Source organism: Oryctolagus cuniculus, chromosome 17, assembly GCF_964237555.1.
Source record: "Oryctolagus cuniculus chromosome 17, mOryCun1.1, whole genome shotgun sequence".
NCBI classification, from domain to species: Eukaryota; Metazoa; Chordata; class Mammalia; order Lagomorpha; family Leporidae; genus Oryctolagus; species Oryctolagus cuniculus.
In genome coordinates, this window is record NC_091448.1 from 35573748 (window position 1) to 35599509 (window position 25762).

The window sequence follows — 25762 nt, forward strand, 5'->3', positions numbered from 1 at the left end:
ATTGGAGGGTGAACCAACAGCAAAGGAAGACCTTTCTCTCTGTCTCTCTCTCTCACTGTCCACTCTGCCTGTCAAAAGAAAAAAAAAAAAAAGAAAAAGAAAAAATACGGGAACTATGGCTGCAGGAGGAAGGCCTGATAAAGGTGTGAGAAGCTGAAGGCAGGGAAGTTGTCTTTAGTAGATATTCAACAAGGGATGAATAGGCACTGATGGAATTTAAAAAAAAAAAAGAATGGACTTGCTGGCTGAAGGTGTGAGTTGTAAGAGAATGAAGTTGAATTCATGTTGCCTAACTTCCTTTAGGAAGAGTCTGTTAACTCCTGCTGTATGTGATTAGATTAATGACCTAGAAACAGCCTTCTGTTCATGATTGTGTTCATCAAATCTAATTTGATTTTCCAAGTAAAATCTTTAGATTTTATTTATTTATTTGAAAGACAAAGTTACAAAGAAGCAGAGACAGAGAGAGAGAGAGAGAGAGAGGTCTTCCATCCACTGGTTCACTCGCAGATGGCCACAATGACTGCAGCTGCGCCGATCTGAAGCCAGGGGCCTGGAGCTTCTTCTGGGTGTCCCTTGTGGAGCAGCCGGCACAGCGGGTTAAAGCCCTGGCCTGAAGCGCCGGCATCCCCTATGGGCGCCAGTTCTAGTCCCGGCTGCTCCTCTTCTGATCCAGCTCTCTGCTATGGCCTTGGAAAGCAGTAGAAGATGGCCCCTGCATCTACTTGGGAGACCCGGAAGAAAATCCTGGCTCCTGGCTTCAGATCGGCACAGCTCCGGCCATTGCAGCAATCTGGGGTGAACCAGCAGATGAAAGACCTCTCTCTACCTCTCTCTGTAACTCCTAATTAAATAAATAAAATAAATCTTTAAAAAAAGATAAGTGGAGCAGCTGGGATTCAAACCAGTACCCATATGGGATGCTGATACTGTAGGAGGTGGCTTTACTTGCTACAACACAGAGCGCCTGCCCCTGGGGAAATCTTGACTAACTTAATCATTCTTTTAATATGCTTTTGTACATGGCTTCTCTCACCTATTATGAGTTTTATTATCATTTGAATTCTAGCACATTTTTACCCTTTGCTATATTCTTGCTGTCTTGTGATCCACTGTTTTGGTAGTGATTTTGCAACCTTTATGTGCTGTATTCACAGATTAAATGAATTAAAAGCACCTTAAATTTGTTTTTTTTTTTTTTTTGTTCCCTTTTGAGTTGAAGGTTAAGATTTCTATTTTTCCTGACACGTTATTCATGTCATACTTTTTATCTTTGATTGACAGCTGCCATGCAAAGGAAGCCCAAATCATATTCCTCTTCTTTGATGGATCAGATTCCTATCAAATTCCTTATTCGACAGGCTCAAGGGCTGCAGCAGGAGTTGGGAGGTATATTTGTTTTATTTGTTCTTTATGTTAAAGTTGATTTTTTAAAAAATACTGTATCATTTATAATGTTATAAAATGTAGTAATAGATGCTCAGGGTTAAAAATTTAAACAATTCATGTGTAAAATTCCTTTCTACTTCCCTCACTAAATCCATCCCTGCTAACTACCCTTCAACCCAGAAAAACCACAGCTGTTTTCAGTTTGGTACGTATGTTCATACATTTTCATCTTGTAGCATGTACCATATGAAATTGTAGGTATTTCAGCTTTTTTTTTATTAAGGAACAGGACTAGTAGTGTTTTTTTTTTTTTCTTTTTTAAGATTTATCTTACTTGAAAGTCAGAGTTACAAGAGGCAGAGAGAAAGAGAGAGAGAGAGAGAGAGAGAGAGAGAGAGAGATTGATTGATTGATCTTCTATCCACTGATTCACTCCCCAAATGGTTGCAATGGCTGGAGCTGGGCCCATCTGAAGCAGGAGCCAGGAGCTCTTGGGCCATCTTCCACTGCTATCCCAGGCCATAGCAGAGAGCTGGATCAGAAATGGAGCAGCCGGGACTTCAACCAGTGCCCATATGGGATGTCAGCACTGTAGGCAGCGGCTTTCCATGTTATGCCACAGCACTGGCCCAGGACTGGTAGTATTAATTGGTCCAGCTTTATGAATCCGATTATGTCTGAGATACCTTAAATATCACTTATCTCAATCTCTTTTTTTCTCTTAATTTTTATTTATTTTCATTTTATATGAAAGGCAGATGGGAGGGGTTCAGTAAGAGGAGGGAAGGAGGGGGAGAGAGAGAGAAAGAGACTTTCTGTATGCTGATTCACTCCCTAAATGCACGTAACAACTAGGGCTGGGCTAGGCTGAAGCCAGGAGCCCAGAACTCTATCTGGGTGTGTGAAACCCACATTGTTGGCAATTACCCAAGTACTTGAGCCATTGTCTACTGCCTTCTAGGGTACACATTAGCAGGAAGCTGAATCAAAGATGGAGAGACCACTGCTGGCCTCAGATATGGGATTTGGATGTACTAAGTGGCAACTTAACCACTGTACCAAATGCCCACTCATCACCTATTTTTGACCTATAAAAACAGTAGTTTTGGGGCCTGTGCTGTGGCGCATCAGGTTAAAGCTCTGGCCTGCAGCGCCAGCATCCCATGTGGGTGCTGGTTAGAGTCCCAGTTGCTCCACTTCCAATCCAGCTCTCTGCTAATGCACCTGGGAAGGGAGCGGAGAATGGCCCAAGTCCTTGGGCCCCTGCACCCATGTGGAAGACCCAGAAGAAGCTCCTGGCTCCTGGCTTCAGATCAGTGCAGCTCCAGCCGTTGTGGCCATTTGGGGAGTGAATCATTGGATGGAATACCTCTCTCTCTCTCTAACTCTTTCAAATAAAATAAATCTTAAAAAAAAATTTCATATGGTTAAACCTAAGAAATATGTATTAAAATAAAGAAAGGTTTTTAAACCATGAATAGTATTATGCTGTGACTCTTTTGAGTCATGCTTTTTTTTTGGACTCTTGGATATCTTTTCTTATCAGTACAAGTAGATCTATCTTACTGTTTTTAATTGACTGCTCTGTGTCTCTCCCTCTCTGTGTAACTACCTCATAAATAAATAAATAAAATCTTTTTTAAAAAAGGGAAATATAGTATTTCTTGAAAATGTTTTTTTTTTTATTTTAAAGATTTGTTTATTTGAAAAAGAAGGAGAGACATAGAGAAGAGAGAGATCCTCCATTCGCCTGTTCACTCTCCCCAGATGGCTGCAACCATCATGGCTGGTTCAGGACAAAGCCAGCAGCCAGGAGCTTCATCTGGGTCTCCCAACAGGGTACAGGGGCTGAAGCGCTTGGGCCATCTGCTGCTGCTTTCCCAAGCACAGTGGTAGTGAGCTGGATCTGAAATGGAATGGCCAGGACTTGAATCCGTGCCCAGATTGGTTGCTGGTACCTCAGATGGTAGCTTAACCTGCTGGCCCCAGATATTTTTTTCTAATTAAATATCTCTATAATGTTTGAGTGTGTATGTGTGTGTGTTTTAAAGAATTATTTTATTTTATTTGAAAGACAGAGTTTCAGAGCGAGGTAGAGCTAGAGAGAGAGAGAGAGAGAGAGATATCTTCCATTCCACTGGTTCACTCTCCAAATGACCACAATGGCCAGAACTGAGCTTATCTGAAGCCAGGAGCCAGGAGCCAGGAGCTTCTTCCCAGTCTCCCACGTGGGTGCAGGGGCCAAAGGAGTTGGGTCATCTTCTACTGCTTTCCCAGGCTGTAGCAGAGAGCTGGATAGGAAGTGGAGCAGCTGGGACTTGAACCAGTGATCATATGGGATGCTGGTGCTGCAGGCTGGAGCTTTAACCCACTGTGCCACAGCATTGGCCCCAAGTGCGTTTTTTTAAAATTCTTTGGAATTTTCTTTTTTTTTTTTCTTTTCCTTTTTACTTCTTATGGTTAATTTCAAAGAGAAACGTGAGCCTTCATTGATCATCTTTAACCAGATGTCTGTATTTATTTACTTGTATATTTGCGTAGTGTATTTCCAAAGAAATGATGTTGGATTTGGAGGTAACATGTTTTATTGAAAGCAGTCTGAATGTAGATTACTTCACACAGTTTTAAGAAGTTGTTTTTTGTGTGTGACTTTTGTGGATAGCTTTAACTGTACAAATATTCCTATGCATTTAGAGATTTAAGCTTTAAAATAGTACTACTTTTGATTGTTATATATTTTCAAATATATGCCAGTTTTAAGCAGTTGCTGTTAGAAAAGAAGCAGAATAAGCGGAATAACTTACAAATCATGTAAGTTATACAAAAAGTCATAAACAAAGTGTGCTGTAGGCAAAATGTTAGAAATAGAGCGTTGATGTAGTAAAAATGGTTTCCTGTTCTTTTTTATTTCCTTAACTATTCTTGCAGGGAGAAAAGCACCCCTGTTGTGGGTGTCATTAGTACTGCTTCTGTTGGCTAACACTTTGGCATCACTAATAAAGGAATTACACAGTGTTTATTACTTCAGGATGGAGGACATTGTTGTGTGTACTTTATGAGAAAATTGAGGTGAAGTGAAGAACAGTATAGAAAGTAACTAACCTTTTTGATACATGTGGTGGAAATTTAAGTTTTACCCATCTGTGGCATTGATTCTCATTAGGCTTAGAGGAAAGGGCGTGTTCTTTTTTTTTTTTTAAGGATTTACTTCATTTATTTGAAAGAGTTACAGAGGGAGAGGTAGAGACAGAGAGGGGTCTTCCATCTGCTGGTTCATTCCCCAGATGGCTGCAATGGCCAGAGCTGCGCCAATCCAGAGGCAGGAGCCAGGAGCCTCCTCCAGGTCTCCCACGTGGGTTGCTGGGGCCCAAGTACGTGGGCTATCTTCTACTGCTTTCCCAGGCCATAGCAGGGAGCTAGATTGGAAGTGGAGCAGCCAGGACTCAAACCGGCACCCATATGGGATGCTGGCGTTGTAGGCGGCGGCTTTACCCACTACGCCACAGCGCTGGCCCCTCCCTTCAACTCTTGAATCATTGATGCATCAAACAGCTTTTCCTGATGGGAGGCTGTTGTTTTATTGCAATGGCGTAGAAGAAAGCTTATGGCTGGCGCCGCAGCTCACTAGGCTAATCCTCCGCCTTGTGGCGCCGGCACACTGTGTTCTAGTCCTGGTCGGGGTGCTGGATTCTGTCCCGGTTGCCCCTCTTCCAGGCCAGCTCTCTGTGTGGCCAGGGAGTGCAGTGGAGGATGGCCCAAGTACTTGGGCCCTGCACCCCATGGGAGACCAGGAGAAGCACCTGGCTCCTGCCATCGGATCAGCATGGTATGCCGGCCGCAGCGCGCCAGCCGCGGCGGCCATTGGAGGGTGAACCAACGGCAAAGGAAGACCTTTCTCTCTGTCTCTCTCACTGTCCGCTCTGCCTGTCGAAAAAAAAAAAAAAAAAGAAAGCTTATGAATTTTTGTTGTAAGTAGTGATTTCAAACTCTCTGTGTATCAGATTACTTCAGAATTTTTATTCATTTATTTATTTAGATGTATTTGTTTAATGTGTTTGAAAGAGAGAGACAAAGAGATATCCCTTCCGTCTGCTGGTTCATTCCCCAAATACCAACAACAGCTGTGCAGGGCCAGCCTGAAGCCAGGAGCCAGGAAGTTAGTCTGAATCTCTCACATGGGTGCTAGAGATCCGACTGCTGCCTCCCAAGGTGTGCGTTGGTAGGAATCTGGAATGGGACTGGAGCTGGGACTTGAACTCTGGCATTCTGATATGGGATGTGGGCATCCCAAGAGGCATCTTAACAACTGTTCCAAATGCCTACCCTGGGGATCTTTATTTAAGTAGATTCCTTGGCTCCAGCTACTATACAGAAGTTCTTGGCCGGCGCCGCGGCTCACTAGGCTAATCCTCCGCCTAGCGGCGCCGGCACACCGGGTTCTAGTGCCAGTCGGGGCGCCGGATTCTGTCCCGGTTGCCCCTCTTCCAGGCCAGCTCTCTGCTGTGGCCAGGGAGTGCAGTGGAGGATGGCCCAAGTACTTGGGCCCTGCACCCCATGGGAGACCAGGAGAAGTACCTGGCTCCTGCCTTTGGATCAGCGCGGTGCGCCGGCCGCAGCGCGCCGGCTGCGGCGGCCACTGGAGGGTGAACCAATGGCAAAGGAAGACCTTTCTCTCTGTCTCTCTCTCTCACTGTCCACTCTGCCTGTCAAAAAAAAAAAAAAAAAAAAAAAAAAAAGAAGTTCTTGAACTGTGGTATGCCTGTATAAGAAGTACATTTTCCAAAGTTTGTTTATTTGAAAGCTAGAGTTACAGAGGGATAGATCTTCTATCCACTCCCTAAATGGCCAGAACATTCAGGACTGGGCCAGGCTGAAGGCAGGAGCCAGGAGCTTCATCTGGGTCTCCTACATGGGGACAGTGGCCCATGTGCTTGAGCCATCTTCTGCTGCTTTCCCAGGTGCATTAGCAGGGAGCTGGATCAAAAGTGGAGTGGCTGGGACTCAAACTGGCCATATTGGTGCCCACATGGGATGCTGATGTTGCTGGCAGCAGCTTAACCCTCTGTACCACAATACCTGCCCAAAATAAATAAATCTTTTTTTTAAAAGATGAAGTGCATATTCTTAGGGCTGTATAAAGAAAGAGGTAGTGTGGGCCAGCACTGCGGCTCAATAGGCTAATCCTCCGCCTTGTGGCGCCGGCACACTGGGTTCTAGTCCTGGTTGGGGCGTCGGATTCTGTCCCAGTTGCCCCTCTTCCAGGCCAGCTCTCTGCTATGGCCAGGGAGTACAGTGAAGGGTGGCCCAAGTGTTTGGGCCCTGCACCCCATAGGAGACCAGGAGAGCACCTGGCTCCTGGCTTCGGATCAGCATGGTGTGCCGGCTGCAGCGCGGCGGCCATTGGAGGGTGAACCAACGGCAAAGGAAGACCTTTCTCTCTGTCTCTCTCTCTCACTGTCCACTCTGCTTGTCAAAAAAAAAAAAAAAAAAAAGAGGTAGGGGAGATTTTTGTGTTTGAGAATAGACTGTCTAATTGACTTGCTGTACATTTTCAAGGATTGCATTCAGCTTTACTACGTCTTCTTGCAACTAACTACCCACATTTATGTATTGTGGATGACTGGATCTGTGAAGAAGAAATCACAGGGACTGACGCTTTGTTAAGACGAATGCTCCTGACTAATAATGCCAAAAACCACTCTCCTAAACAGCTCCAAGAAGGTAAAGTAAATTGACACGATTTTGACCTGTTTAATAGTACGAAGAGATGCTGGGCTAATAAAAAAATCTTCTAACCATATAGTTTTCCTGAACATATTGTGAATTACTCTTATTAATTACCTTAAATACTTCTCTGAGTTTAAGGTATCTTAACCATTTTTTTTCACATACATTTGAATCTTTTCCCTCATGGGTCTGGTGTTATACCCCTGCAAAGCTGGTATAGGTATTAGGAATATCAGAAACTAGTTAGAAATAAATGGACTAGAATAGAGCAGTATACTTAACTGTTAAAGGATAATGCTGTAGTTTAGTACTTTTGACTAGAAATATGTGAACCACATTATAAACCTTCTAGTAGCTACATAAAAAAGAAAAAGGCCAAATAAATAATTATTTAACCAATTATATCTAATGTATTTTTTGAAAGAATATTTATTTGAAAGGCAGAGTTATAGAGAGAGAGGCAGAGACAGAGAGAGAGAGAGAAAGAGAGAGATCTTCCACCCACTCTTTCATTCCCCAGATGGCTACAATGGCAGTAGCTGGGCGACCCGAAGCTAGGAGCCTGGAGCTTCTTCTAGGTCTCCCATGTAGGTGCAGAGGCCCAAGAACTTGGGCCATCTTCTACTGCTTTCCCAGGCCATAGCGGAGAGCTGGATGGGAAGTAGAGCAGCTGGGATGTTGGCACTGCAGGAGGTGGCTTTACCTGCTGTGCCACAGTGCCGACCCCTCCATTGTTAATTTATCATGTAGTCAATATGAAAATTGAGATTTCTGCTTTTCCCCCTACATAAGTCTTTGTGATTTGGTATATATTTTATGCTTATTATACCTTAGCTTGGACTAGCTACATTTCAGGTACTCAGTAGCCACATGGGTTAGTAACTGCTCTATTGGAGAGCATAGATCTAGATATTTTTTAGTAATACCAATCTACCGGATGCCTACATTCTGAGAAGGGCACCACCTGGAGGAAAATATAAAAAGTTTGAACATTTCAAATGAGTTTTAACTACCAAAAGCAATGCTTTGATGTATTTTCCTGTTTCAGTCTTCTTTTTTTAATTTATTTTATTTTAGTTATTTGAAAGGCAGAGTGACAGAGATGAGTGATAGATGGAGAAAAATCTTCCATCCACTGGTTCACTTCCCAAATGGCCACAATGGCTAGAGCTGGGCCAAGTGCAAGCCAGGGATCTTGGAGTTTCACCTGGATCTCCCATGTTGGTGGCTGGGGCCCAAACACTTGGGCCCTTCTCCTCTGCTTTCTCAGGGAAGCCGGGTCAGCACTGACCCCACCATCCTCTTTTTTTTTTTTTTTTTGAAGATTTAGTTATTTATTTGAAAGTCAAAGTTACAGAGAGAGAGAGAGAGAGGGAGGTCTGCATCTGCTGGTTCACTCTCCAGTTGGCTGCATTGGCTGGAACTGCACCAATCTGAACAAAGCCAGGAGCCTTGAGCCTCCTCTGGGTCTCCTACATTGGCACAGGGGCCCAAGGACTTGGGCCATCCTCCGCTGCTTTCCCAGGCCATAGCAGAGAGCTGGATCAGAAGTGGAGCAGCTGGGACTTGAATCAGTGCCCATATGGGATGCCAGCACTGCAGACTGCAACTTTATCCACTACTCCATAGTGCCGGCCCCCTCCCACCATTCTCTCTTTAAAGTTAGCCTGAATCACCAAGAAAATAACATTGATCTTCAGGTCACTGATGGGATTTAAAAAATATTTTTGTTTGGGGCTGGTGGTGTGGTATAGCAGGTACAGCCATTGCCTGCAGCACTGGCATCCTGTATGAGCACCAGTTCGAGTCCTAGCTACTCCACTTCCAATCCAGCTCCCTGCTAGTGGCCTGAGAAAGCAGTAAAAGATGGCCCATGTCCTTGGGCCTCTGCATACACATGGGAGACCAGATTAAGCTCCTGGCTCCTGGCTTCTGGCTTTGGCCTGGCCCAGCCTTGGCTGTTGTGGCCATTTTGGGAGTGAACTGGTGGATAGTGGGTCTGTCTCTCCTTCTCTTTCTGTAACTGTTTTTCAAATAAATAAATAAATATCTCTTACAAATTTTTGTCCTTTACTAAATAACAACTGTTCTTCCATAAGTTTTTCTTACAGCCCTTATTTTAAGTTGAGTCACAACTATAGCTAGGATTGAAAGTTTTGCTTTTTAGCCGTTTTCTTGATTTATTTTGCCTTTGGTCTGAGAGAGCAATATTACTTCCTCCTTGGTAAAGTTTATGGAATTTAGATTGATTGTTAAATTTGTTCTCTTTTTTAGCATTTTCAGCTGTTCCAGTAAGTCACACACAAGTGATGCAGATTATAGAACATTTGACTCTACTGTCTGCTAGTGAACTTATACCATATGCGGAAGTATTAACATCCAACATGAATCAGCTATTGAATTCAGGAGTCCCGCGGAGAATTCTCCAAACAGTCAATAAATTATGGATGGTTCTTAATACTGTGATGCCTAGAAGGTAAGTTCAGTCCATTGTTACATGTGGTAGATAAATGTGTAGCAGTGATAATATGCAAAAATATAAACTTAATTGTTGGAAGAAAATTTTCATGAGACTGCTTATGTTAACGTATCTCCTTTTTAAAGACTACTGGTAAAAGAGTTGTTATAACAGTAAAGAAAAGAGTAAACATTTTTTACTTTTTAAATTTTTAATTGGTTTTTAATAGATTCAGTGTGATTTATAGGCACAATTCTAAGAGCATAATATAACGAAAAACATTAATTTCATCTTACGAAATAGAAGAAACCTTAAAGTATTTCCAAGTTTTTTAATAGGGCTTTCTTTCTTTCTTTTTTTTTTTTTTTTTTAAACTTGCCCCATCCATGGTCAAGCTCTGGTTTTCTTTCTTCCTTTTTTTTTTTTTATTTTAAGATATATTTATTTGAAAGTTACACAGAGAAGGAAAGGCAGAGAGAGAGCGGACTTCCATCTTCTGGTTTACTCACCAAATGGCCGCAATGGCCAGAGCTGTGCCAGTCTGAAGCCAGGAGCCAAGAACTTCCTCCAGGTCTCCCACACAGGTGCAGGGGCCCAAGGACTTGGGCCAACTTCTACTGCTTTCCTAGGCCATTGCAGACAGCTGGATCAGAAGTAGAGCAGCTGGCCCCAGGGCATTCTTATGTATAGTCATTTGTAGCTAATTATGATTTCAGTCACCATTGTGTGTATGTGTGTGTGTGTTTAAGATTTACTTTTTATTTATTTGAAAGGCAAAGTTAGAGGGAAAGACAGTGTTTTAGAGATCTTCCATCTACTGGTTCACTGACCAAATGGCCACAGTGGCCTGGGCTGGGCCATGCCTAAGCCCGGAACCTAGAGCTTCATCTGGGTCTCTTATGTGGGTACAGGCACCCAAGCACTTGGGCTATCTTCCTCTGCTTCCCAGGTGCATTAGCAGGAAGTTGGATCAGAAGTAGAGCAGCCAGGTCTTGAACCAGTACCCATATAGGATGCCAGTATCACAGGTGGAGGCTTAACCTGCCATAACACTAGCTCCCACCATTGTGTCTTACATCAAATCAGTGGTTCCAATTTTTGATGCATATAAAATTACCTGGGGATTAGAAGTTTTGACAATTAAATCAGAATTTCTGTGTATGGGAGTGATGCATCAGTATTCTTTTTTTTTTTTTAAGATTTATTTTATTTATTTGAAAGAGGTACAGAGAGAGGAAGAGACAGAGAGAGGTCTTCCATCTGCTGGTTCACTCCCCAAATGGCTGGAACTGATCCTATCTGAAGCCAGGAGCCAGGAGCTTCCTGTGGGTCTCCCATGTGGGTGCAGGGACCCAAGGACTTGGCCCATTCTCCACTGCTCTCCCAGGCACATTAGCAGGGGGCTGTGTTGGAAGTGGAAAAGCCCACATGGGATGCTGGTGCTGCAGGCTGGGGCTTTAACCTACTGTGCCACAGCGCCAACCCCATCAGTATTCTTGAAAATATTCTCTAGGCGGTTCCAATATCCAGCAATATTTGGAGAACTTGTTTGGTCATTGGGTCCCTGCTGAATGCATCATTGACACCTGTTCATATCTAAAAATTTGGAATACTGGATTTGATTTACAAAAAAATGTTATTTGAAATTCAGTGATTGAGAGTGAGGATGAGGCAGAGAATTGAACCAGCACTTTAATATGGGATATGGGTATCCAAAGTGGTGGCTTAGCCCACTGTGCCGTGATGCCTGCCCCTGTTTATTTCTTTTAAAGATTTATTTATGTATTTATTTGAAGGGAAGAGAGAGAGAGAGAGAGCGAGAGAGAGAGAATTTTCCATTGCTGGTTCACTCCCTCAATGGCTGCAACAGCTGGGATTGGCCCAGGCTGAAATCAGGAGCCAGGAACTCCACTGGGGTCTGCCATTTAATTGGCAGGGTCCCAAGTACTTGAGTCATCATCTTGCTGTCTCCGTACATTAGCATCAGAAACAGAGCATCTGGGACTCCAAGAGGTACCCTGATAAAGGGTGTGGGTATCAAAAGTGATCTTAAATCTTAACTGTGCAACAATGTCTGTTCCATCTAAATCTCCATGTGAGTGGCAGTGACCCAAGTACTTGGGCTATTTTCTTTGCAGGCACATTAGCAGGGAGTTGGGTTGGAAGCAGAGTAGTGGAGACTCCAAGCGGTGCTCTGATCTGAATATTGATGTTGCAATGCTGGACCCCCCATTTTTTTTAATTAATTAATTAATTTGAAAGAGTTACAGAGAGAAAGGGGCAGAGACAGAGAGAGATCTTCTGTCCATTGGTTCACTTCCCGAATAGCCACAATGGCAACAGCTGGGCCAAATGCAAGCCAGGAGCTTCTTCTGGGTCTTCCATGTGAGTGGCAGGGGCTCAAACACTTGGGCAATCCTCCACTGCTTTTCCCAGGCCATTGGCAGGGAGCTGGATTGGAAGTGGAGCTGCTGGGGCACAAACTGGAGCCCATATGGAATGCTGGTGTTGCAGGTGGCGGCTTGACCCACCATCCACAACGCCATTTCCCCTGAATAGTTTTAACTACCTCTTGTTTTATTTATGAATTGTTCTGTTGTTTAAGGGTATTAATAATAGCTGTTTTTTTTTTTGATTTTTTCTTCTGATCCTTTCGTTTTCCGTTTCTTTGGAGTTTTTGTTTTTTCAGTTTGTATATTTTAAGCTGTGTCAAAGCAAAGCATTCTTTGAATGTCTGCTGATTCTTGGCTGTTCATTGATATTTATGAGTGAGTTTTATGTGTGAGGTAAGACTGGTGGGCTCTTGGACTTCACTGTGATAGATCAGGTAACCTCCATATTGATAGTTCGCTTAGTTATTCTGTTGTGTATCAGTTTAGTAACAACTTTTATTATTTATTATTATCTAATTTCAAAGTAGTATTTCATATTGAGACTGTGATGATAAATATAAAATAATGGCTTACATTCTGAGGGCAGATGCTGTTTCCATTGTTTGGATAAGTATTATTTCATTTGCAGATGTTACATTCATACTTTGCAGATGAACAGTTCAGACAGGTTTAATGATTTACAGAGTCATAGAGCAAATGTTTTGTAGCTGAGGTATTAATTTTAATTTTCTGTGTTATGATTATTCCATTACAGCAGTGAATTTTTTTTAAAGATTTATTTATTTATTTGAAAAGCAGAGTTAGAGAGAGGCAGAGGCAAAGAAAAAGAAGTCTTTTATTTTCTTTTTTTTTAAATTTTATTTATTTATTTGAGAGAGAGAGTTACAAAAAGTGAGAGGGAGAGACAGAGAGAAAGGTCTTCCTTCTGTTGGTTCACTCCCCAAATGGCTGCTACGGCCTGCGCGCTGTGCAATCCGAAGCCAGGAGCCAGGTGCTTCTTCCTGGTCTCCCAGGCGGGTGCAGGGGCCCAAGCACTTGGGCCATCTTCTACTGCTTTCCCAGGACACAGCAGAGAACTGGATTGGAAGAGGAACAGCCGAGACTAGAACCCGCAGCACCCATATGGGATGCTGGCGCTGCAGGTGGAGGATTAACCTATGGTGCCAGCCCTGAGAGAGAGAAGTCTTCCATCCGCTGGTTTTACTCTCCAAATGGTCTCAGTGGCCGGAGCTGTGCCAATCTGAAGCCAGGATCCAGAGCTTCTTCTGGGTCTCCCAGGCGGGTACAGGATCCCAAGGACTTGGGCCATCTTCTGCTTGTTTCTCAGGCCACAGCAGAGAGCTGGATTTGAAGTACAGCAGCTGGGACTCGAACATCCACCCATACAGGATATTGGCTTCGCAGGCAGCGTCTTTACCCACTATGCCACAGTGCCGGCTCCAACAATGAATATTTTTGAGACTACTGTGTGTTTACTGTTTTGTCTTCACTTGTTTCAGAGATGCAATAATAAATTAGATAGCTATAATTTTTCACTTTTCCCAGTTTATTCATACTGTTTTCTAATTTTTTACCTGAATATTAAGTTGCTAAAATAGAAACAACTGGATGGCTACAAATTTCAATTGTAGTATAGCTGTTTTGAATATGCAATCTTTTTTTTCATCAGGTTGTGGGTAATGACAGTTAATGCACTTCAGCCTTCGATAAAGTTTGTACGACAGCAAAAGTATACTCAGAATGACCTGATGATCGATCCTCTCATTGTCCTACGGTGTGATCAGAGGGTTCATAGGTATGTGCCATATGAGTTGCAATTTTACTATGGAGCTATACTTTGGAGAGTGGAAAAAAATGTAAGAAATTCAGTTTAAACTTGTGTCTTAATGTCTTTGCAGATAACTAGGTAACATGACCTGTGTGACTTTTTGTCTTTTATTTTTTTTGAGTATATTCATGAACTACTTCAAAAAGTTCATGAAAAAAGGAATTAAATGATAAATTTACTGTGGTATAAGACAATTTTGAAATCCTACATGGTTTTTCCATAGTATTTTTCGTGAATTCAAAAAAAAATTATTTATTTATTTGTTTATTTATTTATTTGAAAGGCAGAATGACAGAGAGAGAGACTGAGAAAGAAACAGAAACAGAGACAGATCTTCCATCACTGACTCACTCCCCAAATGCTTATAAGAGCTGAGGCTGGGCCAGGCTGAGGCCATCAGCATAGAATTCTAACCAGGTCTCCCATATGGTGAAAGGAACTTAAGTATCTGAGCCATTACCTGCCACCTCCCAAGAAGCTGGATCAGAATCAGAGCAGAGACTTGAACTCAGCCCTACTATGTGGGATGCAGGTGTCTCAAGCAACGTATTTTAAAATCAGAGTTAACACAGAGAGAGAAGGAGAAGCAGAGAGAGAGAGAGATCTTTCTTCCTCTGGTTCACTCCCCAGTTGGCTGCAACAGCTGGAACTGCGCTGATCTGAAGCCAGGAGCTTCTTCCAGGTCTCCCACACGGGTGTAGGGGCCCAAGGACTTAGGCCATCTTCTGCTGCTTTCCCAGGCCATAGTAGGGAGCTAGATCGGAAGTGAAACAGCCAGGACACGAAGCAGCGCCCATATGGGATGCCAGCACTGCAGGCGATGGCTTTTACCCGCTACGCCATGGTGCTGGCCCCTCAAGCAACATCTTGAATACTGTGTCACAACACTTGCCTCCTTTTCGTGAGATTTTTGAATTCCCCTTATTTGCATGAATTTCAAAAAATTGCACTAAAATAAATGTCTTAATTCCATGTAGCATGCACTTTCAGAAGTAATCCTCTATGTTAATAAGTAAATATTTCATAATGTCTAAGGAGATGAACAAAAAGAGGAGATGTTCAGTAAAGTCTTCTTCTTATATCTCATGCTGACACTGCTAAAACAAAATTCCTCCTTGGCCTTTTGACCCAATCCCAGTCCCATCTCCAAAAGAAACTTTGTTATAGTGGTTAATATATAGCTTTGCTTTTGTATGTACTTATGTTAGACCCTCTGTGTGAGGATGCTAACACATCGAGAGGCACACCCCAAAGACTCAAAGTCCAGACCGGCTGATGCAAAAGCAAGAGGATTTATTCGGCGTCTGCGCAGACGGGCCTCCTGAACTCGGGAGTTCAGAGAGCGCCCTCAGCACAGAGCCACACGGTTTATATACCCGCAGCGACCAATCAAAAGCACTATAGAGTCCATGCACACAGCTGTCCAATCTGTGAGCTGATCATGTGAAAGGCATGCGTCTTCTGTCCAATCAGCTACGGGATCACATGGGAGGCATGCACACAGCAGTCCAGTCCGTGAGCTGATCATGTGAAAGGCATGCGTCCTCTATCCAGTCAGCTATGGGATCACATGGGAGGCATGCACCTCGTCGCCATTTTGTTGTTTACTTCTTCAGCAGTTCCTTTTGTCATCTTGTTCACCCTGAGGGGGACGACGTCTCGCTCCCTTCGTTCCCCTGGAGGGAGAGCAGCATCCCACTTCCCACACCGTTATCTGAGTATTAGGAGGCATACAAAATGGGTTAGGTCTTAGCACAGCCAGGCGCAAGTGTCTCAGCTAGCTAAGAATAGGGTCCCTTATTTTTATAGCTGCACCTAATTTTAGCTCTGGGGGAAAAAGTTTAGGGCTATAATTTTTAAACTTTAATTTTATTTGGGGCAAAGGTGACTTCTTGTTTTTAATAGTGTTAGCTTAAGTCACTCCATCGTGGTTTGATTTTTAAGGTTCTTCACTTAGAAATTTATAAATAGAAATTTCAACTTTTTTTGGTTTGGGTGGTTTAAAAAATTTTAGTAGTACTGTAGTGTAGGCATTGTTATTATTTTAAGATTTATTTATTTAAGAGCCGGCGCCGTGGCTCAATAGGCTAATCCTCCACCTTGCGGCGCCGGCACACCGGGTTCTAGTCCCGGTTGGGGCGCCGGATTCTGTCCCGGTTGCCCCTCTTCCAGGCCAGCTCTCTGCTATGGCCAGGGAGTGCAGTGGAGGATGGCCCAGGTGCTTGGGCCCTGCACCCCATGGGAGACCAGGAAAAGCACCTGGATCCTGGCTCCTGCCATCGGATCAGCGCGGTGCGCCGGCTGCAGCGGTGGCCATTGGAGGGTGAACCAACGGCAAAGGAAGACCTTTCTCACCTGTCTCTCTCTCTCACTGTCCACTCTGCCTGTCAAAAATTTAAAAAAAAAAAAAAAAAAAAAAAAAGATTTATTTATTTAAAAGACAGAGTTAGAGAGAGATGGAGAGACAGAGAGAGAGAGACAATTTCCATCTGCTAGTTTACTCCTCTAATGGCTGCAGTGGCCAGAGCTGGGTTGGTTTGAAGCCAGTAGCTCAGAGCTTCTTCTTTGTCCCACCCATGGGTGCAGAGGCTCAAGCACTTGGGCCATCCTCCCTTGCTTTCCCAGTGGAGCTTGGGCCGGCGTTGTGGTACAGCAGGTAAAGCCGCCGCCTGCAATGCCGGCATCCCATATGGGCACTGGTTTGCGTCCCGGGTGCTCCACTGATCCAACTCCCTGCTATGGCCTGGGAAAGCAGTAGAAGATGGCCTAAGGGCTTGGGCCCCTGCACCCATATGGGAGAGCAGGAAGAAGTTCCTGGTTCCTGGCTTCAGACTGGTCCAGCTTTGGCCATTGAGGTCATTTGAGGAGTGAACCAATGAATGGAAGACCTTTCTCTCTGTCTCTCCCTCTGCCTTTCCCTCTGTAACTCTGCCTTCCAAATAAATAAATGTTAACAAAAAAAAAAAATGTGGAGTAGCCAGGACTCGAACCAGTGCCCATATAGGATGCTGGTACTATTATTACTATTATTATTATTATTATTATTATTTATACTTACTATGCTTAATATGTTTTTCATATCAGTATGCATAGTTCTGCATGCTGCTATTCCATGTACTTGTATTGTGTGCCAGGCCTGTCCTTTGGAGTCTGATTCAGATTGGTTAAATTTGAGAATAATTTTTAAATAAGCACTCTAGGTGATTCTTGAGTTTTGGGAAGCATTGCCATAGTTTATTTAACCATTGACATATTAATGGCCATTTAGATGATTTCCAGTATGTCAGTTATTAACACAGCTATAATGCTATTAATGCATACATTGTGGTTCTCTCTGTGATAAGAAGAAGTGGAATTTCTAGATTTATCTAAGAGCATGACATTTAAAATTCTAATTATTACTAATTTATCTTTTTTGTTTCTTTTTTTAATAGTTAATGCATATCTGTTTTTATCTCATCTGAATTTTGTCTCAAAGTCTTCCTCAAAGATTCTTACAGATTAAATTTAGATGAAATAAAAATAGAAGAGTCCTTGAGGAATGAATAACTGTGTACCTGTTTTATAGATGAGAAAACAGAAGCTTAGTGACATGCTTATGTTAAGTGGATGAATCACTCATGGAATACATCGTTGTTTTACTCCAAAGAAGAAACAGGAATAGAAAGAATATTTATTCTAGTTTCCATCTTATCAGTAATAGAATATACCTCTTTTTTTTTTAATAAAAAAGATTTATTTATTCATATGAAAGGCAGAGCGAGAGAGAGGGAGAGACAGAGTAAGAATGATCTTCCATTTGCTGGTTTACACCTCAGATGGCTGCAACAGCTGAGACTAGGCCAGACTAAAGCCAGAAGCCAGGAGCTTCTTCTAGGTCTCCCATCATCTGCTGCTTTCCTAGGTGCATTACCAGGAAGCTGGATCAGAAGTGGAGCAGCTGGGACACAAACTGGCACCCATGTGGGATGCTGGAGTTGTGGGCTGTGGCTTAACTTGCTATGCTACAACACTGGCTCCAGAATATACCTCTTTAAAAAAAAAAAATTATTTGAGAGGTGAAAGAGAGAGAGATGGAGACAGAGATAGAGAGACAGCACTAGTATCCAGTAGTTTGCAATTCAAATGCCATATATTGAACCTGGAGTCCAATCTAGGTTTCCGTGTGTGTGACGGAATCTCAGCTACTGAACCATCACTGCTGCCTTCCCAGGTCAGCATGAAGCTGGAGTCAGGATCCAAAGCGTGGTATCAGACCCAGTCACTCCAATGTGGGACATGGGTGCTTTAATCAGTGGTGTGGATTCCTGTCCTGAGTATGACTCCTTGAGGACTGCTTTATGGGCTCATTTCTGAGAGTTTTGCTGGAAATAAAACTTTTTTTTCTACAGAAAAAAAGGGAATGACTTTCTCTAAAGCTTACAGATAATTTGATTTTAACTGATAAGGTGAGATGGGTAAGACTATGTAATCTTCACATATACAGAATGAGAAATAATAGCAAATGTTACTTTAGAGAATGAATTTTTCCGTGAGAAAACTTATTATGATGTGCTGTTCAAGGTTTTAATAATTTACATCGGATTTGTCATATTTTGGTTAATTTGCAAATTTATATTCTTTATCATACATTTTTCTTCTTGTTTAGATGCCCCCCACTGATGGATATTACTCTGCACATGTTGAATGGATATCTTCTTGCATCTAAAGCCTACCTTAGTGCTCATCTGAAGGAAACAGCAGAGCAAGATAGGCCGTCCCCGAATAATACAATAGGTTTAGTTGGACAGGCTGATGCCCCAGAAGTTACCAGGGAAGAATTGAAAAATGCATTATTGGCTGCTCAGGTAAGTTTTACTAAAGTAAAATTAATTATGAATAAGAATATAACTTCCTTCCTTTCTTCTTTCTTCCCCTCGCCTCCCCTCCCTTCGCCTCCCCTCCCCTCCCCTCTCCTCTGCCTTGCCCTCCTCTCTGCCTTCTCCTCCCCTCCTCTCCCCTCCCCTCATCTCGTCTCCTCTCCCCCTAGACAGAGGCACAGAGAGAGGTAGCAAGAGACAGATAGAAGCCGGCGCCGCGGCTCACTAGGCTAATCCTCTGCCTTGCGGCACCGGCACACCGGGTTCTCGTCCTGGTCGGGGCGCCGGATTCTGTCCCAGTTGCCCCTCTTCCAGGCCAGCTCTCTGCTGTGGCCAGGGAGTGCAGTGGAGGATGGCCCAAGTGCTTGGGCCCTGCACCCCATGGGAGACCAGGATAAGTACCTGGCTCCTGCCATCGGATCAGCGCGGTGTGCTGGCCGCAGCGCGCCGACCGCGGCGGCCATTGGAGGGTGAACCAACGGCAAAGGAAGACCTTTCTCTCTGTCTCTCTCTCTCACTGTCTACTCTGCCTGTTAAATTAAAAAAAAAAAAAAAAAAAAAAAAAAGACAGATGAGACAGAGAATACCCCATCCACTGACTTAGTCTAGTCAGGTTTCCCAAGTGAGTGGTAGAAACCCAACTAAAATTCAGTCAAAAAGAGTAAAGGGCTTCCTGTTAGTGAAAACAGTTAAATAGGAGGCATATTATCTCTTCCATGTACATCAATAACATATTGCGCATTCCTTTTATTACAGAATCTGTGATAGAATAATCCTATTACCTTGCTTCTGAATACCCCATGGACTAATCTTCATGATACTCTTTTTTAACATTTTAAGCAGGAATAATCATCATGATAAAAATGTAATAGCCACTTAGATGAGATTTATATTTTAACAAAATGCGAGGGGGCTGGTGCTGTGGTACCAGAGGATAGACGATCATTCTCTGTTTCTCCTTCTCTTGCTGTCATTCTGCCTTTCAAATTAATAATAAATAAATCTTTTAAAAAATGTGAACACATTTAAACCAGCAGAGGGGGTCTCTGCCTGCGGTACCAGCATCCCATATGGGTATCAGTTCAAGTTCCAGCTGCTCTACTCCTTTAAAAAAAAAAAAAAAAAAAGATTTATTTGTTTGAAAGAGTTACAGAAAGGTAGAGAGAGAAAGAGAGAGAGGTCTTTCTGCTGGTTCACGCCCCAGATGCTGGTGTTGTTGGTGGTGGCTTAATCCACTACACCACTATGCTGGCCCCAAAATAGTTTTGTTTTGTTTTTTTTTAATATTTTATTTACTTACTTGAAAGAATTACTGAGAGAGAGCTCTTCCATCCAATGGTTCACTCCCCAAATGGCCAAAACAGCCAGAGCTCAGCTGATCCAAAGCTAAGAGCCACAGGGTCTTCCCTGTGGGTGTAGGGGCCCAAGGACTTGGGCCATCTTCCACTGCTTTCCCAGGCTGTGGCAGAGAGTTGAATCTGAAGTGGAGCAGCCAGGACTTGAACTGGTGTCCATATGGGATGCCGACACTGCAGGCCGTGGCTTTAGCTTCTATGCTACAGTGTCGGCCCCACCCATAATAGTTTTTTTATGTGTGCTGATTTTCATGAGGACAGAGTGAATAATTTTCTTCAGATTCTTGAGGAGTTCTTGACCCATCAAAGACCCCTGCTCTGTAAATTGCTCAGTTCTGCTCTTAGAACTACCTCTTTATATGTCTGCTTAAGCAACTAGTTATTTTATCATTTCTGTTCATGTGAAAACAAAATCAGATTTGTTTTTAAACAGCTTCTCAAAATGTTTTCTATTCATTGTGTTTTATTTCCTTGTAGGATAGTGCAGCTGTCCAGATTCTCTTAGAGATTTGTTTACCTACTGAAGAAGAGAAAGCAAAGGGTGTGAATCCAGACAGTTTGCTAAGGAATGTTCAAAGTGTTATTACCACCAACACTCCAAGTAAAGGAACTGAAGAAGGAGAAGACAATTTGCTCTGTAACCTTCGAGAAGTTCAGTGCCTTATCTGTTGTCTGTTGCACCAAATGTACATTGCAGATCCTAACATTGCTAAGCTTGTTCACTTTCAGGTCTGTTTTCAAAGGGTGATGCCTGGTGGTTGAGATTTATTTTTCTTGAGGGCTATGAATTGCAGAATTTACAGGGATACTTTAGAGATAATACAGTGATCACGATCTACTGAAATATGAGAAAAATTCTAGACTTTTAGAGATTTTTTTCAACCTAAAACTTATTCAAATAATTTATCTCTGTGTAGGACATTGTGTATTCTGAGAGTAAGGAAGTGAAATCTTTGTTTGTATTTTGTCTGTAATTACCTTATATTTTGTTTCTGATTTCTTCTCTTTCTTGTTGAGATAGGGTTATCCATGTGAACTTTTGCCTCTGACAGTCGCAGGTATTCCATCTATGCATATCTGTCTGGATTTTATTCCTGAGCTTATTGCACAGCCAGAACTTGAAAAACAGGTAATGAGCATTTTGGTACTTTTGGAAAATTTTTATCTGTTAATAAAACATTTTAGAATTTGTATTATTTTAAGATATAAAAAACATAACATTTGTATTTTTTATTACAGATATTTGCCATCCAGTTACTTTCTCATTTATGTATCCAGTATGCATTACCAAAGTCACTTAGTGTGGCTCGTTTAGCTGTCAATGTCATGGGAACTTTGCTAACAGGTTTGTAACCAATCATAATCAATAAAAAAATCTTCTAAAATAGATTTATACATATATTTTTGTTTGTTTGTTTGTTTTTTACTTTTGTTTAAAGATTTATTTGTTTGGAGAGAAGAAAAAGAGAGACAGAGAGGGATCTTTATCTGCTGGTTGCAATGCTGGGCTAATCCACATGGAAGTGAAGACTCTGGGGTTCTATTGGGTCTCCTACTTGGGTGGCAGGGGTCAAGCACTTGGGCTATTCTCTGCTGCTTTCCCAGGTACATTAGCAGGGAGCTGGATCGGAAGTGGGACAGCTGGGACTTGAACCAGTGCTGATATATGATGCTGGCACTGCAGGCAGCAGCTAAGCTTGCTGTGTCACAATGCTGGCCCCTAAATTAATGCATATATTTTCTGAGGGTACTGGCGACTGGGGGCTGGGCCAGGCTGAAGCTAGCAGCCAGGAGCCTCTATCCTCATTTGGCTCTTCCTTTTGGGTGGCAGGGGCCCAAGCACTTGGACCATCCTCTGCTGCCCTCCCAGGTGCATTAGCATGGTGCTAGTTCAGAAGTGGAGCAGCTGGGAGTTGTACTGTTGCCTATATGGGATACAGGTGTCAAAGGTGGCAGCTTAACGCGCTGTGCCACAATGCCAGCCCCATCATTCATAACATGTTTCTATTTATTTATTTATTTTTTGACAGGCAGAGTGGACAGTGAGAGAGAGACAGAGAGAAAGGTCTTCCTTTGCCGTTGGTTCACCCTCCAATGGCCGCCGCGGTGGGCCATCCTCCACTGCACTCCCGGGCCACAGCAGAGAGCTGGCCTGGAAGAGGGGCAACCGGGACAGAATCCGGTGCCCCGACTGGGACTAGAACCCGGTGTGCCGGCGCCGCAAGGCGGAGGATTAGCCTAGTGAGCCACGGCGCCGGCTCATAACATGTTTTGAATTATTCTTCATTTGAAAATATATATATTTCAAAATGTGAGTTGTAGTATAGAAGAGGTGGATAGACAACTTTTCTTTGATTTTGTTGATGAATATATATATATATATATAGAAAAATAAATCTCCTTTCTCAGTATGTCAGTAGAAAACAAGTTATGATTTATTGCAAATGCTCAGAGTTCTAGAAAAATATAATCATATATATGTACATCTGTAAGATAAATATATTTGTTGTTTCCTGAAGTTCTAAAACATATCCTAAGATTTTAATCACCTTCTGGTTTATAGAGTAAAATGGTATGAAAATAAACTACTTTAAACTATGTGAACTATAATTCATTCCTTTAAAGTTATGACTTATAACTTACTATTCTTTCTCAGTGTTCCCATAATACTCTGTTGATTTTCTTTCCTTTGTATATGCTTCATATTGTAATAATTTGTAGTGGTTAAGAGTTTATGGCCGGCGCTGTGGCTCAATAGGCTAATCCTCTGCCTGCGGCACCCGCACACCAGGTTCTAGTCCTGGTCGGGGCACTGGATTCTGTCCCGGTTGCCCCTCTTCCAGTCCAGCTCTCTGCTGTGGCCTGGGAGTGCAGTGGAAGATGGCCCAAGTGCTTGGGCCCTGCACCCGCATGCGAGACCAGGAGAAGCACCTGGCTCCTGGCTTTGGATCAGCACAGTGCACTGGCCTCAGCACGCTGGCCACAGTGGCCATTGGGGGTGAACCAACAGTAAAGGAAGACCTTTCTCTCTGTCTGTCTCACTCTCTCTCACTGTCCACTCTGCCTGTAAAAAAAAAAAAAAAAAGAGTTTATACTAGCTGCATGTAATCCTACCTCTACCACTAACTGGCTGTGTGACCTTAAACAATTTTCTTAATCTCTCTAGGCTTTTAAGAGTTTTCTCATGTAAAATGGGTATCTTATAAGAAAATTAAATGAAAGTATGCATGTTATGCACCTATGATAGTGTTTGGGCAAAGTAGGAATTGATTTCTAGGATGTTGCTGCTAGATTGTCAGCTTTTGGGAAGGCAGGGTCTGGCTGAGCCATAGAAAACTTAGTGATTCTAGCATGGACTTAGTATTTAAGTAGGCCATTTGCATTGAATATCTAAAATAAAAAATTCTGTTTTGTTTTTTTCCAACAGTTTTAACACAGGCTAAGCGGTATGCTTTTTTCATGCCAACTCTGCCAAGTTTGGTCTCTTTTTGTAGAGCATTTCCTCCACTTTATGAGGACATAATGTCTTTGCTCATCCAAATAGGGCAAGTTTGTGCCTCTGATGTTGCCACTCAGACAAGAGACATCGATCCAATTATTACACGTAAGCTATCTCATTTTCAAGATTTATCTTAATATCTCAAACAAGAAAACCAAATTCCCTTGTAGTTTTCATGTCTTAATTTGTTTTTCATTCCTAATGTTTTTAGGTCTTCAACAAATAAAGGAGAAGCCAAGTGGATGGTCTCGAATCTGTAAAGATCCATCTTATAAAAATGGATCCAGGGACACTGGAAGCATGGATCCTGATGTACAGCTCTGTCATTGTATTGAAAGCACAATAATCGAAATAATAAACATGAGTGTTAGTGGAATTTAGAAAAAAATTAAACAAAAAATTGAAGCCGTTTGCTGCATATACCCAATATGAATCTGCATCTTATACAACTTTAAACTGAATGGAAACAGTAATGTCTTGGAATCACTAAAATGATTCAATTCCACATGCATACAATTTAAGAGAATTATGCTTGCTTGTATTTGATTGGCACGTCTTTGGATCTCCTTTGCTGGTATGTTTGTATTGTAGCAGCTGGGCTTTTTTCCATTGGGAGCACACTTGAAATGGAATTTGGCCTTGTATTTAGCTTTTGAAGTGAAGAAAGACTGCCATGCCTTTAATTTAATTTCTTATAAAAATGAGTCTATTGGGTAGCCCTACTGTTTTATTTTAACTGTGAGTTTGTAACACATGATGTCAAAGGTGGAATGATGGGAGGGAGAAAATGGGATCAAGGGAAAGGAGAATTCAGGAAAAATTAGTAGGAGTTAACTACTCAGAAATCTCAGAGACTTGCAACGCAGGTAATAGTGATAGTAATGGAACTCTAGCTCTTAAGAAACAGTATTGTGAAGGCTTTAAAAAAGGCAAGTAGCTTTTGTAAATGATTTCATAGAATTACGGATGGGGATTTAAAGATTTTACATATTTGCTTCAGTTTTTACTAATATATGAAGCCATAAGTTTAAAGAGATACTTGAATAATTTGGAATTTTAAAAAACTGGTTTAAAAGTGTTTACAGAAACACCTGTGCAAAGAAGAGCCTGAAAGGAGGTCTCATTTAGTTTTTTTTTAATTTATTTTTGTAATGCTTTATTAACTTATCTAATGCTCAGAGGACAGAAATATATATCAAATTACATGAGATTTAGAGCAATAAGACTCACTGGATTAAAGAGCTTTTGGCTTGTCATCATGACTATAATTCACATTTACTTTAAGAACATCTTTGAGAAAACATACACAGTGTTGGAACCTCAGGAAAAATTGAAATGTGGAAAATACTGTTTTGCTGAAGAATTTTGCAGTCCTCTGTTAGTAACTTCCATTGGTTAGATAGATGTATTCAGGTAACCCATCATCCTCATTACAAAAAAATTAAATATCCGGCATAGATGGTACTTCCCTTTGCTCTCTGAGATATACCTCAATTACACACTCTTTTTCCCCCCCAGCACTCAAAATAGACCTTTTCACTTGTAAAAGAAGTCAGGCAGGCGGATAAGAAGGTGTTTTTTTAAGGGAAAAAAATTAAATTTAACTTCAGCCACTTCACTAGCAAATCATCACATCTCATTTTCCTCTTTTGTAAAATCGGTTTAACGACTGGCCCTACCTCACAAGGGTATTCTCTAAGAACGAGTTTGTAGCTGTTTCAAATCATGAAGTGCATAATATCATATGTGGTAGGGATATTTATAACTTTTTATTAGATGCTTAATGTTCAATTAAGTAATTTTGATGTGAAAAACATACATGCTAAAAAAATCCCACAAGGATTTTCATATTTTTGAACAAGGCAGTTTTGTAGTCCCTAAAGAGTAAACGCAGCTGCTCCTGTTTTGTTCTGTTTTTAAAATGAGGCCTTGCAGTACTTTATGTGAATAGGTACCCCCAGGAGTTCTGAAGAGGCTCAAGTATGTTTTCTAACTAAATGCAGTACAAATTTCATGGACCAATTTTTAAAGACTGGTCAAAACCTGCTGTGTGAAAATAATATGCTGTTTTTCATCAGATTTGTTGATGATGTAAATAAAATATGTAAATACATTAGTAAATGTTAATATTCCTGTATTTTAAGTTAAGGTTATAAAATTTGTCACAATGTGATTTTTTTATTCAAGTGAAAACAGATGTGTGCAGCTATTTTGCATATTGACTTATAAACATTCATATTCTTTATTAAGTGAA

The 25762-nt window shown here is 41.9% G+C and overlaps 1 protein-coding gene across 2 annotated transcripts in view; it reads left to right on the plus strand.

The window, feature by feature from the left end:
• The window catches only part of INTS2 (integrator complex subunit 2), a 65158-nt gene extending 39396 nt beyond the window's left edge, over nt 1–25762 (plus strand). For both annotated transcript variants that reach the window (XM_008271192.4, XM_051824719.2), the window contains exons 16-25: nt 1285–1389; nt 6946–7110; nt 9391–9592; nt 13637–13762; nt 18444–18642; nt 20487–20738; nt 21031–21138; nt 21249–21354; nt 23437–23613; nt 23720–25762. In XM_008271192.4, the coding sequence (XP_008269414.2) occupies nt 1285–1389; nt 6946–7110; nt 9391–9592; nt 13637–13762; nt 18444–18642; nt 20487–20738; nt 21031–21138; nt 21249–21354; nt 23437–23613; nt 23720–23889 (1610 nt within the window). In that variant the 3' untranslated portion in view covers nt 23890–25762. The remainder of the gene's footprint in view (nt 1–1284; nt 1390–6945; nt 7111–9390; nt 9593–13636; nt 13763–18443; nt 18643–20486; nt 20739–21030; nt 21139–21248; nt 21355–23436; nt 23614–23719) is intronic.